The following is a 15,244-nucleotide window of genomic DNA, read 5'->3' as shown; positions in this document are numbered from 1 at the left end:
CTACTGTCGGGGTACTCGACGTTGAGTTTGCCGGTGTGCCAAATAAAATAAAATGTTAATTTAATTTCGACAAAATGTAACTTTAATTACTTTTAGTATATAGGGTAAAAATATGATAATTTGTGTGGGTTAATTAAGTGTTATATGTACAATCCAATTTATGTATTATTTATAGATTAGATTTAAATAAGATAACTTAATTATATATTTAATTATAACCTGATAATCCCGCGTAGATTCCTAAGTGGTGCTGCTGTTGTTGTTGTTGTGTTGCTGGGGCGATCTTATTTTCGCGCCTTTTTGTGTCCGTCCGCTGGTATTTGCTCTTTTATCGGCTGATTAATTCCAATTGGAATTTATGAGCGATGTTGGTGCTGTTGAGCCTTTTGCATTGTCCTCTAATTCGTATTTATACGAGTTAGGAGAACAATGCAGGGATGTGTTCATTTGGTATGAACATCCCGGCCGCCTTGCAGGGTCTGCGAATAAAAAAGTTATTAGATCTATTTCGCTTTGGGTTAATGAATATTGTTTTAAGATGGGTTGAGTGGTTACTTAGGGTTTAAATCGCACAAGCACCGGTTAGAGTCCAACCGAGTGTGGTGTTTTGTGCGATCACGGTGCTGTTGTCTGGGTTGAATATTCCGGGTTTCATTATCCTTGGGTAGATGTCTGCTCCCAGTTCCATCATGATTTTGTCATCCTTGTGGAACATAGGGTCGGCTAGGACTAAGTGGTCGAATCTCTTAACGATTTCGCCACCTATATCACGATTGTAGGGTCGGGTCGGTAATTCCTGCGTCATAAGGCAGTTAACTTCGACATGCCAGTCGGGATCAGTTAGTGACCCTATGACGAGTTTACATATGCGGTGAGAGTCAAGGTACGTTTTTGGTAACCTCAATCTCTGAACTAGCTCCGAGGCTATAATTGTCACCTTTCGGGTCGGGTTAATTATGGCACGTATTTTATTCCATTTGCCATCGTGTTTTATTTTTATCATGGCAGTGGGTATAAGGGTCGGCTTGGCCAGTAGTGTTGGAATCTCTTGATCTTTGTGCAGTCGTTCGTCGCTCTTTGTTGGTTTGGTTTTCTCTTTGCAGAACAACCTGGGGTGTCCATGTAGAGTTGAATGGTGCTCCCCGTTACACATGTTGCATCGTTTTGAGCTTGTGCATCTTTGTGTTGAGTGCGATCTGGCCAAGCAGTTGACGCAGTACTTATACTTAGTTACTGCGTCAAACTTTTCGTGAATGTTCATTTTTGTAAATTTTGAACATGTCACTAATCGGTGATCCTTTTTACACAATCCACAGGCGACGTGTTTATGTATGCGTTTTGATGAATGGGTGATAGTTCGTCGGGCCGTGCGGTGGGTACTTCCTCTTTCTTCTCGAATGGGGGAGAGGGTCGCTTTAAAGCGATGTAAGCGTCTAGCCAGGGTCCCATTGTCGGAGAGTGGGGTGATGCTTCGGGTGACGCTGAGTGAACGTATGGTGAAGGCTGGGCTACTCTGTCGGCTGCAGATAGATTTGTTGCTATTTTGAGGAGCCATGTCACTATAAAGAAATGAGATTAGTTATTTGGTAAGGTGACTATTTTGGTTATTGGGCGGGTAATTGTTCCCTGAGAAGTACGTATGTCAACTACTCTGGTCTTATTGTTTGCACCGAGATAGGTTTTTTCGATGCGACCAAGTTTCCATTCATTTGGGGATAGAGTTTCTTGGCGTATAACTACCATATCATTGATCTCTATATTGCGTTGAGGGTATTTCCACTTATACCGTTTGTGGAGTTCTTTTAGATATTCTTCTTTCCATCGTTTGCAGAAGTGTTGATGGAGTATCTTTAACTTTTGCCATCTATGTGCGATGCTTAGTTGTGTATCTTCTAAGTTGGGTTCTGCTGGGGTTAATAAAGGGGTACCTATTAAGAAATGGCCTGGAGTTAAAGGTTCTATATTCCTGGGGTCTTCACTTAGTGGGCTTAAAGGTCGAGAATTCAAGCAGCTTTCGATTCGGGTTAGAAGGGTAGATAATTCTTCGAAAGTGAATTTTTGGATCTGAGACACCTTTTTTAAGTGGCTCTTTAAACTTTTCACTCCTGCTTCCCAGAGTCCACCCATGTGTGGAGCTCCTGGAGGATTAAAGTGCCAGTTGATGTTTTGGTGTGCTTCACTTGTTGTTACTTGTGTTTTTAGTAATTTTATGAATTCTCGTCGATCTTTGATTAAGAGTTTAGAGGCTCCCACGACGGCCATGAATGCTTGGGTGGTGAGATCGCTTGCTGCCTCCAGGTGTATTGCTTTGGTTGCAAAACAAACAAATACGCATACATAACCTTTTGTGATCAAGCACGCTCTGCCGGTGTAATTTTTTATGTCATAGGGACCGGCGAAGTCCATTCCTGTTGCTGCGAATGGGCGGGTTAGGGTGGTACGTTCCGCTGGAAGAGCTGCCATGATTTGAGTAGTTTCTCTCTTCTTGTGTAAGACGCAAGTTTTGCACTGATGGATAATGGACTTGATGAGCGTTTTAAGCTTCGGTATCCAAAATTCCGTACGCATGAGTCGTAAAACTAGCTGGTTGCCACCATGTAGTGTAATTGAGTGGGTAAATTGGGTGAGTAGTTTTGTTAATCGATTGCTATAGGGTAGTATAATCGGATGACGCTCGTTATATGATAGTGCGGCTGAATTGCTCAATCGGCCATTGACTCGCATTATTCCTTTGGGATGGATTAAAGGGTTTAGGGTCAAAATTGTACTATTTCTGTGTATGCTGGTTTTTTGAGTTAAAGCTTCATACTCCTCCTGGAAGTGCTTTCTTTGGATTAAAATAATTAACTTCGTACGGGTAGTTTTGAACTCGTCTGGAGTTATTTCCAACGTTGTGTATGGCTGTTGTGATCTGTTGGGTGACGCATTCGAGCAGAATCTGAATAAATATGCTATGACTCGAATGGATTTGGGTAGTGATGAAAATCTATCCAGTATATCCTCTTGTGTTGTGTTGACGAAAGTCTTGATTGGCCGCAGTTCCAGTGTTGTATCGATTGATTTTCGGGTAATTGGCCAATGTTTCGGGACGAGTTTTAACCATTGGGGTCCGTGCCACCAGAGGTCATTGTTAACCATCTCCAGAGGTATGCATCCGCGACTACCCAGATCTGCTGGATTGTCCTGGCTTTCGATGTGACGCCAGTTTTCGGTTCCAACTTTTTCTGCAATTGTGGCAACTCGATGGGATACAAAGGTTGTCCATGAGCATGGGGGTTTGCTTAACCAAGAAAGGACAATTGTAGAATCCGTCCAAAGGTGAGTGCGGTACTGAGTAATGTTTAATTGGGGTAGGGTCGCATCCACTAGATTTGCCAGAAGAACCGCTCCGCAAAGTTCTAGCCTTGGTAAAGATATACTTTTTATTGGGGATACACGAGTCTTGGATATCAAAAGAGTTGTCCAGGTGTTTGTATTTGTAGAAACACTGATGTATAGATTTGCTGCGTAAGCTTTTTCTGATGCGTCAGAGAATCCGTGGAAATTGATGATCGCGGATGTTGAAAAGTGGGTCCACCGAGGAATTTCAATCAGATTTAGGGTTTCGTAATCCTTTATGAAGGTTTTCCAGCGATGGAGAGTTAAGGGTTTTAAACTTTCATCCCAATCGGATTTATCGAGCCATATTTGTTGCATTATTATTTTGGCTGTGACTACAACGGGACTGAGCCAACCAGCTGGGTCGAACAATTTTGCTATAATCGATAATACTTCTCTTTTAGTAAACGATGTCTTATCGTGAATAGGGTTGATGAGAAAAAAGAATGTATCTTTTTTTGCATTCCATCTGATCCCCAGTGTTTTTGTGCTATTGGATTCCGGTAAACTGAGTAAATTGGTATCCAACAGGTGTTCTTGTGAGATTCCAGATAAGACTTTTGGGTCATTTGAGGTCCATTTGCGTAGAGCAAATCCTGCGGACTCCAAAGATGAAGTAAGTTCATCTCGTGCCATCTTCGCAGTTGCTACGTCATGTGCTCCTGCAAGTACATCATCGACGTACATTCCGTTGCGAAGTATCTCTGCTGCCAGTGGGTGGGTTCCTTGTACATCATCCGCTAATTTGAGGAGGGTACGGATAGCTAAATATGGGGCACAGTTAATACCAAACGTAACAGTTTGTAGTTCAAAATCTTCTATGGGGTCGTTAGGCGATCTTCTAAATAAGATTCTTTGAAATGGAGTGTGTTTGCTTTCAACAAGTATTTGACGATAAATTTTTTGAATATCTGCATTGAATACGATTCGAAACATACGCCATTTTACCACTAGGATTACCAGGTCTGCTTGCAGAATAGGTCCAGTGTGTAATACATCGTTGAGGCTGTTTCTATTTGAGGTGGGGCATGATGCGTTGAATACCACTCGTAGTTGGGTCGTTAAGCGATCGGGTTTGATGACTGCGTGATGTGGTAGATAATATGTTTTCGTATTCTCTGCGGGGTCATATTCTATTTTTGTCATATGACCGAGTTCCAGGTACTCGTTGATGGCCTTGTCGTATTCTGTTTTTATTTCAGGTTTTCTAGATAGGGATTTTTCATATCTTAGAAACTGAGCTAAAGCTATATGTCTTGAGTTGCCCAAGTCTATTTGATTCTGGGGTTTTAAAGGGTAATGTTACCACGTAGCGCCCAGTTGAGTGTCTTCGGGTTGTTTTTTGATAATGTTGCTCACACAGTATATCCGAAGTTGAGGGTAGAGGCTTTTTCGGAACTTCTTCGACTTCCCAAAATTGTGTGAGCAACTTGTCTGGGGTCGTCTTATTGAAAAATGACAATATTGAGGGTGAGATGGGTTTTTCAGGTGTGGGTCCGGAAAGAATCCAACCGAATTCTGTTTCTTGGGCTAGTAATGACCCGAGTACATTTCTCTGTACGCCACTGAGAATTATTTGTGGGTACAGATCACTTCCGATAAGGATGTCGACAGGTCTGGGTTTATAGAAGTGAGGGTCAGCTAAACTAAAACCGAATTATTTATTAGAAATTATTCTATCAAGTGAGTGAGTGGGTAAGTTATCGGTTAAAGTTTTTAAGATAAACGCGTGGGTTGTTATCTTAAATTCCCTTTTTGTTGGTGAACGAAGGGTGAGTTCGCAAGTTTTGGTAGCTGTTGCGGAGACTGTGTTGTTCAATCCGGTCACTTGTGCGTTTTTCTTGAATGTGGGTATGTCCAATTTTCTGTGGAACTTCTCGGAAATGAACGTAGCTTCTGACCCAGAGTCGATTAGTGCTCGAGCTGTATATAATTGCCCTTTGTAAGAAACTTGCACTATGGCAGTACCTAGCAAAACCTGCTTCCTACTTGAGTTGTGTGGGTCTTGAGTTTTATTTTCAGTGGACTGTAAGAGGGTTGTGTAGGCTTGCGGATTTGTATTGGGATTATGGGTTTGGGAAATACTACTATTGGTAGAGTCAAGAGGCGGGTTCGAGGCTCTTGATCCTTGCGGGAGGGTTTGGGAGCGATATGGGGCATCCCTATGCAGAAGAATGTTATGTTTCTTTCTACATATTCTGCATGAGTATTTGCTCTTGCAATCCTTGAAACTATGCGATAATGCAAGGCAATTAAAACAGTAACCATTATTTTTTATTACGTTTATTCGGGTCTCAACATTCATTTGTAAAAACTTTGGGCATTCTCGAATGGAATGTTGGGTTCTACATAACTTACAACTCTCAATGTCTTGGGGTTTTCTTGAGATGATGCTGTTTCTTACAAGGTTTTCACTAGCGTGTGGAAAACTCAATTTCGAAGTTCCAGAGACGTTCGCGTGAAAGGTATTAAATTTCCTGTCTTTTCCTTTTCTATAAGGCCCACTGTCGGGTTGGGTAACTGGAACGGGGTCAGTTAGATTTCCTACTGCTTCCAAAGATTTGTATCTATGGGTGAGAAATGCGTCGAAAGTTTTCCATGATGGTATTTCGGAGTTGTCTTCTAGGGTATCCTCAAATTGATGAAGTAAAGTTTTAGGCAATTTCAATCCACATAAGAAGATTAAGATTGGGTACCAACTAGTCGTGTCTATGTATACATTATGAAGATTTGTAAGACAATTGTTGACGGTCCTCTGAAGGTGTTCAATAGCGCTTCCACTTTCCTGGTTTGCTTGGGGTAAATTAAACAAAATTTTTAATTGCGCGTTGACTTGAACTCGTTTGTTTTCGTATTGCGATACCAGGTCCCTCCATGCCATCAAGAAACCATCATTTGTTAATGGTGCGTTTTTCACTATTGATCTTGCTTCTCCTCGGGTTTTTTGAATTAGTAAAAAACAGTCTCTCCACGTTACTAATTTTGTGATTATTTACATATATGGCCGTAAACATGTCTCTGAATAAGGGCCAGGTTACGAAGTCGCCATAAAATATGTCCGTGTCACAAGGGGGTAGATGAATTGAAGATCTTATATCCCGCGATGTGTTTTCATTTGAAGCTCGTTCCTTTATTGTGGGGGTTGGGGGCTTAAGATCATCTATAGCTTGGTTAATGGTCCCAAACATTTCAAATATAATTGATGACCTGTTTTAAATTTTTCTTTAACTTTTGAGAAGTCAATAGTTTCACCGGGTTTTTGTGGGGTTCTACGAAAGGCATCGTATGACTTGTTTGCCTTGTCGTAAATAGCGTTGAGTTCAACTCTTTTTATTTCCAGAGTATAAACGGATTCATCTTCGGGGTGGGTTTCATAATGTTCTTCGATATATTCGAGTAAATCCGAAATACAGAACTTAAATTCTTCCATTTTCGATAGAAACTTTATTTATTTGTTTATTATATAGAAATCGCAACAATTTATAAAATTTAAATGAAACAAATAATAAATTTCAAATAATTTTTCTTTATTTAAATATCAACAAGCAAATTCCCGAATGCTAGCGAATTTCCAAAAAAAAATTTTTTTTTTTTTTTTGTGTGTGTGTCTTATATATGCACAATTTTTAAAATTCCGATGAACGAAAAATTTCCTACTGGGTTATTTGAATTTTTTCCTACAGGGTTTTTTGCTTGCTCGCAATGCACCAGCTATGAATATTTAAGAGAGCGGGTAATGCAATTTGAATATATATATACGTGTATGTACGAATAGATACCAAGAGTAACGCTGCTTGGCTCTCAAAAATTGTATATTATATTGTAAGTACGTACTTATGAGAAATTTGAATATATATTATATATGTTAAGTGTATATACGAATTGGTACCAAGAGTAACGCTACTTGGCTCTCAAAAAATATTTATTATATATTGTAAGTACGTACTTATGTATGTATTATGAGTAATGTGCTAAACGGAATATGGCAATAATAAATTCGCAAATACTTTGCACTTAATATTTGTTAAGCACAAGATTTATTTTATTATATATTTGTTTTCACTTTGCACTTTTATTCCGTATTGCACTGATATATTATATATTTTAAAAATTTGGGTTTATGTACTCACAATTTTTTCCACGTATGTAATCCTTGTTGCTGATCTGATTCAAGTTTATGGTTGATTGGGTGGGCGAATATATTATTTTTGATGATCCAAACGGTGGTTGATTGGGTGGGTGAATGTATAATATATAAGCGCTGATTAATTGGGTGGGTTTTATTTTATCGGGAACGGATCCGGCTCGAAGGACCAAAATGTCGGGGTACTCGACGTTGAGTTTGCCGGTGTGCCAAATAAAATAAAATGTTAATTTAATTTCGACAAAATGTAACTTTAATTACTTTTAGTATATAGGGTAAAAATATGATAACTTGTGTGGGTTAATTAAGTGTTATATGTACAATCCAATTTATGTATTATTTATAGATTAGATTTAAATAAGATAACTTAATTATATATTTAATTATAACCTGATAATCCCGCGTAGATTCCTAAGTGGTGCTGCTGTTGTTGTTGTTGTGTTGCTGGGGCGATCTTATTTTCGCGCCTTTTTGTGTCCGTCCGCTGGTATTTGCTCTTTTATCGGCTGATTAATTCCAATTGGAATTTATGAGCGATGTTGGTGCTGTTGAGCCTTTTGCATTGTCCTCTAATTCGTATTTATACGAGTTAGGAGAACAATGCAGGGATGTGTTCATTTGGTATGAACATCTACTGACAGAAAACTATCATGCTAAAGCACTAGATACTTTTATTAGAGCACTCTCAGAAGATCTCTCCAGACTTCAGAGAACCAAAAAGTCTTCCTCAAGCCCTACATATTTGTTTAAAACTCGAAAATCAGAGTATCAAAACACAATATGCCAATAACCAAAAATCCAATTTACCACCACCTTTTTGATAACAACAATTCGTTTAATCAAAATATTTCCAAACACAATATACCCAAATAACAAACCAAAAATTCCTCCATAATAAATTCCATCTCGAACTAGCTCATATTTCACCACCAAATCAAAATTTCAATCCTTACAACCATGTTCAAAAAACAATTTATTCAATCAACACCACCAAAGATCCCCTCCTCCAAGACCCGCAAAATCCTCCACAGCAAATGGATGTAGATTTTAGTTTAAGAACGAACGCTATAAACTATACAAACCGACCACGACCTCAAGATTTGGGCAAAAGACCGTATCAGACATCTAAAATTAACCACCCACAAACGAAAATTCAAAGAAACTTCCATGTAATCTCAGAAATCGAGACGCTTCGTAGGATTACGCGAAGTTAGCAAAACCACTCACAACCCTACTTCCTGGCGAGGAAGGTAGAATGTCAAGAAATATTTCCAAAAAATTCAATAACATAAAATCCACATTGACTTGAAGCAACGTCATCTTATAATATCCTGATTATAAAAAAGAGTTCGATTTAACAACATACGTTTCCAAATACGCCATAGGCGCTGCCCTGGAACAAAACGGAAAACCCATAACCTTTATATCTAGAATATTAGTTAAACTAAAGAAAACTATGCAGTCAATGAAAATATATTGCCATTATTTGGGCATTAAACACATTTAGGAACTATATCTATGGAACTGCGAAAGTAACAATCCATACAGATCACCAACCTCTAACCAGTAGAAGCACCAATAAATATTTTTAAAAACCAAATTCCTATTACTATGACAAGAAAGTAGAAGCACTAATAAATATTTTTAAAAACCAAATTCCTATTAATATGACAAGAAAAAAGCTATCAATTTAAATTACCCTTCCTAACTTACCATAGCCACATAATAATCAAACCAAATTACTCAACCGAAGACTTATTAGCAATTTTAAAAGGACGACTTAACCCTTCAGACTTAATCCTTCAGGAGAAATAATGGGCAGAATTCAGGAAATTTACCCGATAGATTTTAGTAATTACAAAGTAAGACACACAAAAACAAAAGTTAAACCAAAAGTTAAAACCAAATATGAATAGAACATATAAGAGCTCTCTGAAATGCAATAGAAATTAATAAACAAATTATAGAAAAATTGTTTTTTCCAAAAATGTTACAAAGAATCAAAGTAATATTTAAACAATGCAGCATTTGCGCAGTAAACAAATACGATAGACAACCTAATAGTCCAGAAATTCTAACAACCCCAATGCCAAAATATCTAGGACAAATAGTGCGTATAGATATACCAATTTCAATTTTAAAGTACCGCAGAATATTATAATAGACAAAGAAAAATATTTAAGCGTCAACTCAATAATTTTTATGTCAAAAGATCAATTTAGGATTAATATACATAGAATATCTCCACACACCAGCACAGCTAATGGACAAGTTGAACGTTTCCAATCCACTTTATCAGAAATAAGAAGATGTTTAAAATCAGAGAATATAGAAAGATCTTTCCAGAACTTATAGATAGAGCAGTTTAGGAATACAATTATTCCATACATTCAGTGATTGAGACAGAAACAAACTCATGTGGTAATTTTCCATCTCCTTTTAACAAATGGATATTCGGAATTAATTTACTATATATCTATACTTCACTGCCTTTTGAAAAATCGTAAACAGATGCAATAATTTTACTGTTCATCTGACTGTCAGTGATAAAAGTACTAAAGAATGCAGCTATTTAATTCTAACATAAAACTATATAAATCGTAGGGGTCTATTTATAACAATAACAGTGTCGGTCACTTACCGGGTAAATTATTCGTGAGTACTAACATAACAAATCTGAGTGTATTGGTGAACCCATAAGCAGTTTCTTATAGGGTTATTACGTTCTTATATACATACATATTCCATATTTCATATACAATGCACATATACAATATATGGTAGCAAATCAATGTTATGGAGAGTACGAATATTGCATACATTGATGTAAATTACAATTACAACATTAAAATTACATTATCAACAAAAAAGTTTAAATTTACATATATAAAATCATGCGTAATTGCGTTTGGGAAATACCTGCATATATCCAATTTCGTTTCGCGCTCTCTTCGTATTGCGAACATCTGGCAAATATTCAGCAATTTCCCTTGCTCTTTGGCAAACAAAAAGAAGCACGATTGCATACAAAATATAAAACATACATTTACATACATACATATGCATACAAAACATATAACAACTAAATACGAAACTGTTTTAATTAACGTTTTTACAAATATAATGTAAATAACAAACTGTAAAAGAGTATTTGGTTGGTAGGGCTGAGTCCAGACTTTTACCGGAGTCACAGCTGGCGGATAGTGGACGGCCTACATTAAGCAGGTTAGCTGCGAATAGTAATACACAGCCGCATGCACGTTACCTTTAATTTGGCCGTACTGGTTTTGTTCAGACGAACTCCTGATTCGTGCTCTTACCTGGCTCTGAACACAGGCTCCCATAAAGACTTGTGTCAATCCTTGCGTGGCCTCCCTGCTTGCATTTATAACTACGGAGTTCATACAGGGCAACTGTTACAATGTGTGGAGATAGTGGCTTAAAGCGGAGATCCATTAGCAGAAAATGAATACAAGAAAACAAATGAACAACTAAAACCCCAAGAGAAAAAACACGCGGAAAACATAACAAAACAAAGACAACCACGATGAGGATCACGCCATAGCTTTCCGCAAGAGTAACAGGATACTAAGATCCCCTATACTAACGGACACACCAAAACAACCGGACAAAGCTGAAGGTAAGACAAACAGAAAAACCCCGTCTACACGAGTAGCAACCGCAAAGCAAATAGAAGCGGAGAGCACTCCACTTGCCATCCAAGTAGAACCTCGGGCCATTGAAAACTCACCGAAGGAAGAAAGACGGAGACGGACAGAAGAGCGTATCGTACAAAAAAATAAAGGTGGTGGTGGCAAAACAAAAGAATAACAGATAAAGAACCACGACGGGGGCATCTAAGCAGACATATCACAAATCTAGGGTCAACTGCGCGCGACAATCCCTGTGGAACCCCGCAAAACAGTGCGGCCACGAAGCGAAAAGGGCGCCCAGTGGGAAAAGGTTCTGCCTAAAAAAAGAAGTCCCAGACCGATGAAGGTACAATAAGACCACAACGGAAGAACAAAGCTGAAAATCTGAAAACAAATAATAGCATCAAGCGACAATCAGAGGTCGTGATCATTAAGCCAACAGAAAGCAATAGCTACGCCAAGGTCCTAAAGAATATCCGAGCAAATTGAATCTAAAAGAAGCAGATGTTAGGATCAAGAACTCAAGTTGACGAAAAATTAAAAGAAAACCTTAACCCACAATTAAGAAAATCAGCATTGTGAAGACTTCTACAAAGCCACAACTACACGATCAGATAACGGCAAAAGTTAGAGTTTCATCTGCCACCAATATTCAAAACACCAATATATGTAATCCAAACATATCACCCAAATATATTAGTACATATTCCAAAGAACTTTTGTGTATTAATTTTCTTAAATTTTAAAAGGATAGTACAACAAAAACACCTAGAATCCAAACAAAACACCAAAAAATCCAAACAAAAACACCAAATTTTAAAAAACTACGATCCCGCAGGACAGCTTTCACCACTAATGATAAAAGTTTTGATTAAAGAATTATGGTTAGACGAAACTAAGTAAGATGAACAAGCGAAACATATTCGCTTAACAAACTAACTATCTATTATATATTCTAAACTTTAAAAAACCAAACAGCCTAGAAAGCTAGGCTATAGAAGTGAAACTTCATGGATCTCGATGGGTATTTGAAATAAAAATACCCACCCTAACCAAAAAGTTTTATGAGATAGAAATATTTCCCCGACAACAGAAGCCATTATTCACTATTCTGGAATTTTTAAGGGTTTCAAGAAAAGATACAATTGGTTTGTGGTATGAAAAATATGAAATGAGAACTCGTGATTGCAAATTATTTAAATATCTTGAGAAAATTGCATCTATCGTCGTGCCTGATCTGGTTGTTAAGTCTTTGTTTTTATTATTCATTTTTAAATTAAATTAACTTTCTAAAAATTGTTCAAGTGGTTGAGCTTCTTTCAAGGCATTACATTATTACATTGACATTAAAATCACCGCTTAAAATCATTGGCATAGTGTGCAAATCTTCTCCTAATTCTGCTGCACTGGAAGGAGTATATGCCAATAATCCTCTATATATGAATTTTATTATATCGTTAATTCTCTAATTCTCTGGTTCGGAGTGATGTAGAAAACAATCAATGCCAAACTCTGTCCGCTTTCTACTACAGCAGCATTCACATCCAACCACTTATTCAGTTATTGTTGAGTGGCAATATTTATTTTGTTAGTGAAGTTATGGTTAACAGCTATCCCACCAGCTCTTACATTGCGACGTTTGCAATGGACGACACAATCGAAGTTCGGCACATTCACAGCTTCTTCATTCCATGTTTTTGACAATAATAAAATATTCGCTAGTTGGACTACTGAGTCCGTCGAGTCTACTGCGTGAGTACGTAAACCTTAAACTACAATAACACCCATATCTTGGTGAAAACCCATATCTTGGAATCTGCTTAACCGATTTCTACCAAATTCGGTGCATAACGTACTTTTAATATTTCTATGTTACAGCTCGAAAATGGGTGAAATCGGACTACAACCACGCCTATTTCCCATATAACACCATTTTCAACTCCATCTGATTCTTTCACTTTCCACTATGCATATCAAGCAACAATGATTATATCGGGGTAATAGAGTAACCGTAAATATCACAAATATTACTTTCGAAGTATCCCTCTTCAAAGGTTTCAAAGAAGGATCCATTCTGGCCATATCTAAGCTTTCATATTAGACGATAATAAAGAAATAATAAATAACCGCAAATAAAGTGAATAAACATAAAATATATAATCTAATAATAAGTCGTCAGAACCACCAATCGAATAAACGCAAAACCACTGCTTGTCTAATGCAGCAGCTCACAAATCAAAATACATAATAATAACCATATAAAATCAAAATTGATTCCTACACGTACAGGTAAATATGGATATATCACTACTGATACCGACATACCTGGAACGTTTACTGCAAACATGTGCAATAATAGGCCCATATTCGCCTAGGGGGCTTAGGATGCTTAAAAGAGCAAAGTCTCAGTAAATAAACGCACCACTCTACTTGGCAAAAACCTGCTCACCCTAATACTGCCTACAAACAATCACCAATACACCACAAACTAAATTAAAAGTGCAGTATTTTTCTTATTATAACATATATGTATGTATATAACTCCATATCTATCTCTATTAACATTAGGTGATACAATCAATCGTTTGGTAAACAAAACTATTATACTCTGTAGCAGCATGTTGAAATAGTATAGAAATTTTTACATAACCATAAGTACCAATTGGTTCCCCACTATGAAGTTTTGATATCAGCTCTTTATATTGTGGTTTATTTCTATTTATTGTTGTCTTCGTTTGCTTTAAAAAGAGTTTGGTTTAAAATGAATGTGAATTATATTTTATATTTGTAATTAATTGTTGTTATATTTAATTATAATTTAACTAAATTCGTCACTTACCTAGATGCTTTAAAAACTGTTCTCCAACTAGCAGATTCAATGGTGGAAGTTTTTGATAGAAACATTGTCTATATGTGCATCTATTTCCTATACATTCAACTATCAAGTTTCATAGATGTTGCTACTATTACAACATAACTTTTTTTTATCGAGAAAGAGTTAAATATAGATATGAGTTAGTAAGAGTGGAGAAAAAATACTCCTTCTTGTATAGTATGTACGTGCGGGAGGTTTAGCTCATTTAACCAATAACGGAAACGTTTATATTTTTTGACTTCTATATCTATTATAATAGTTTAAATTATCTCGATTATGATAGTTTAAGTGTTAGAAACAATATAAAATTTCCACAATTAATTCATTGGTATAATATCATAACAATAGTATAAAATATTAATACATATATTTTTAATTTCAGTTTGGCTCAAATAATGACGGAGACAAGTCTATAATGGAATCGAAAAAAGTAGGTACAAATTAATATTTGTGCATGCAAATATAGATACAAATTAAATTACTAAGGGTGACAAATAACTTCATAGACGACCTTTCAAGTATCTATACAAATGGTGGAGCCTGAAGTATACCTTCTAACATACAAGTATGCTGTACTATATGAATAATTTATAGTTATGTATACCGTATGTTGGCAAATATTGAATACTAGAAGACCCCGGCCACGCCTTGCTGTGGCTAAGGTATAATTAAATTACATTGAGTAAGCAGTTTAATTTAGTAAAATGCTATTATCAAAATAAATCTCAGCATTTTTTTCTGTCTATATAGCTCGATTTAAATAATTATTTTGTGCGACTGGGAAAATAGGGCAATTAATTAATTTTGTCGTGTACAATAGTGCTGAAATTGGCTGGAAGTTTAGGGCATTTCGTATTTGTTTGCAGTTAGTATATGAAATCACTTCGATTCTAAAATCTAACTCATAGTATAAATATTTTTATTATTAAATACTTACATTAAAATAAAGTCATCACTGGTATTATTAATATAACCGTCAAAGTCGGTACATTTAATTATGGCGTGTAATTTTCAGAAATTAGTAAATTAGTGATAGAATTTAATTAAGTAACAACATTTCCGAACAAGCGATGATCTTTCAATATAGGCAATGGCTGTGAATGACGATGTCATTCGTTACGTGCGTTTTTTTAAAATATGCAAAATTAAATGTATTTTTTCAATACCGTAAGAACGTTCTACATAGTATTAGAA

General features: G+C 36.5%; 1 protein-coding gene and 1 long non-coding RNA gene across 4 annotated transcripts in view; one reads left to right on the top strand and one right to left on the bottom strand.

Moving 5' to 3' along the window:
* The window catches only part of LOC138858250 (uncharacterized), a 120,136-nt gene extending 105,341 nt beyond the window's left edge, over positions 1-14,795 (top strand). Inside the window, exon 2 of the long non-coding RNA XR_011397437.1 lies at positions 14,433-14,795. This is a non-coding gene — a long non-coding RNA (uncharacterized lncRNA). The remainder of the gene's footprint in view (positions 1-14,432) is intronic.
* On the bottom strand, positions 11-8,145 carry LOC138858294 (uncharacterized). Of its 3 annotated transcripts, XM_070112792.1 has the most exons (4): positions 7,913-8,145; positions 7,509-7,707; positions 556-1,559; positions 11-479 (listed from the first exon to the last, which is right to left on the bottom strand). In XM_070112792.1, exon 3 carries the CDS (start codon positions 1,553-1,555, stop codon positions 563-565), a length of 993 nt encoding a protein of 330 aa, XP_069968893.1. In that variant the 5' UTR covers positions 1,556-1,559; positions 7,509-7,707; positions 7,913-8,145; the 3' UTR covers positions 11-479; positions 556-562. The 3 variants fall into 3 exon arrangements, with proteins under 3 accessions (XP_069968893.1, XP_069968892.1, XP_069968894.1); XM_070112791.1 differs by having other exon boundaries at positions 11-1,559; XM_070112793.1 differs by lacking the exons at positions 7,509-7,707; positions 7,913-8,145 and having other exon boundaries at positions 11-2,221.
* Positions 14,796-15,244: the final 449 nt, after the last annotated feature.

This window comes from Bactrocera oleae, chromosome Y (assembly GCF_042242935.1).
Source record: "Bactrocera oleae isolate idBacOlea1 chromosome Y, idBacOlea1, whole genome shotgun sequence".
Taxonomy (NCBI): domain Eukaryota; kingdom Metazoa; phylum Arthropoda; class Insecta; order Diptera; family Tephritidae; genus Bactrocera; species Bactrocera oleae.
Note: the sequence above shows the minus strand (reverse complement) of the source record. Positions and strands in the feature narration are given on the sequence as shown.

Excerpts from the sequence above, each read along its gene's own strand:
- LOC138858294 (XM_070112791.1), bottom strand. The coding sequence starts at position 1,555 with ATGGCTCCTCAAAATAGCAACAAATCTATCTGCAGCCGACAGAGTAGC.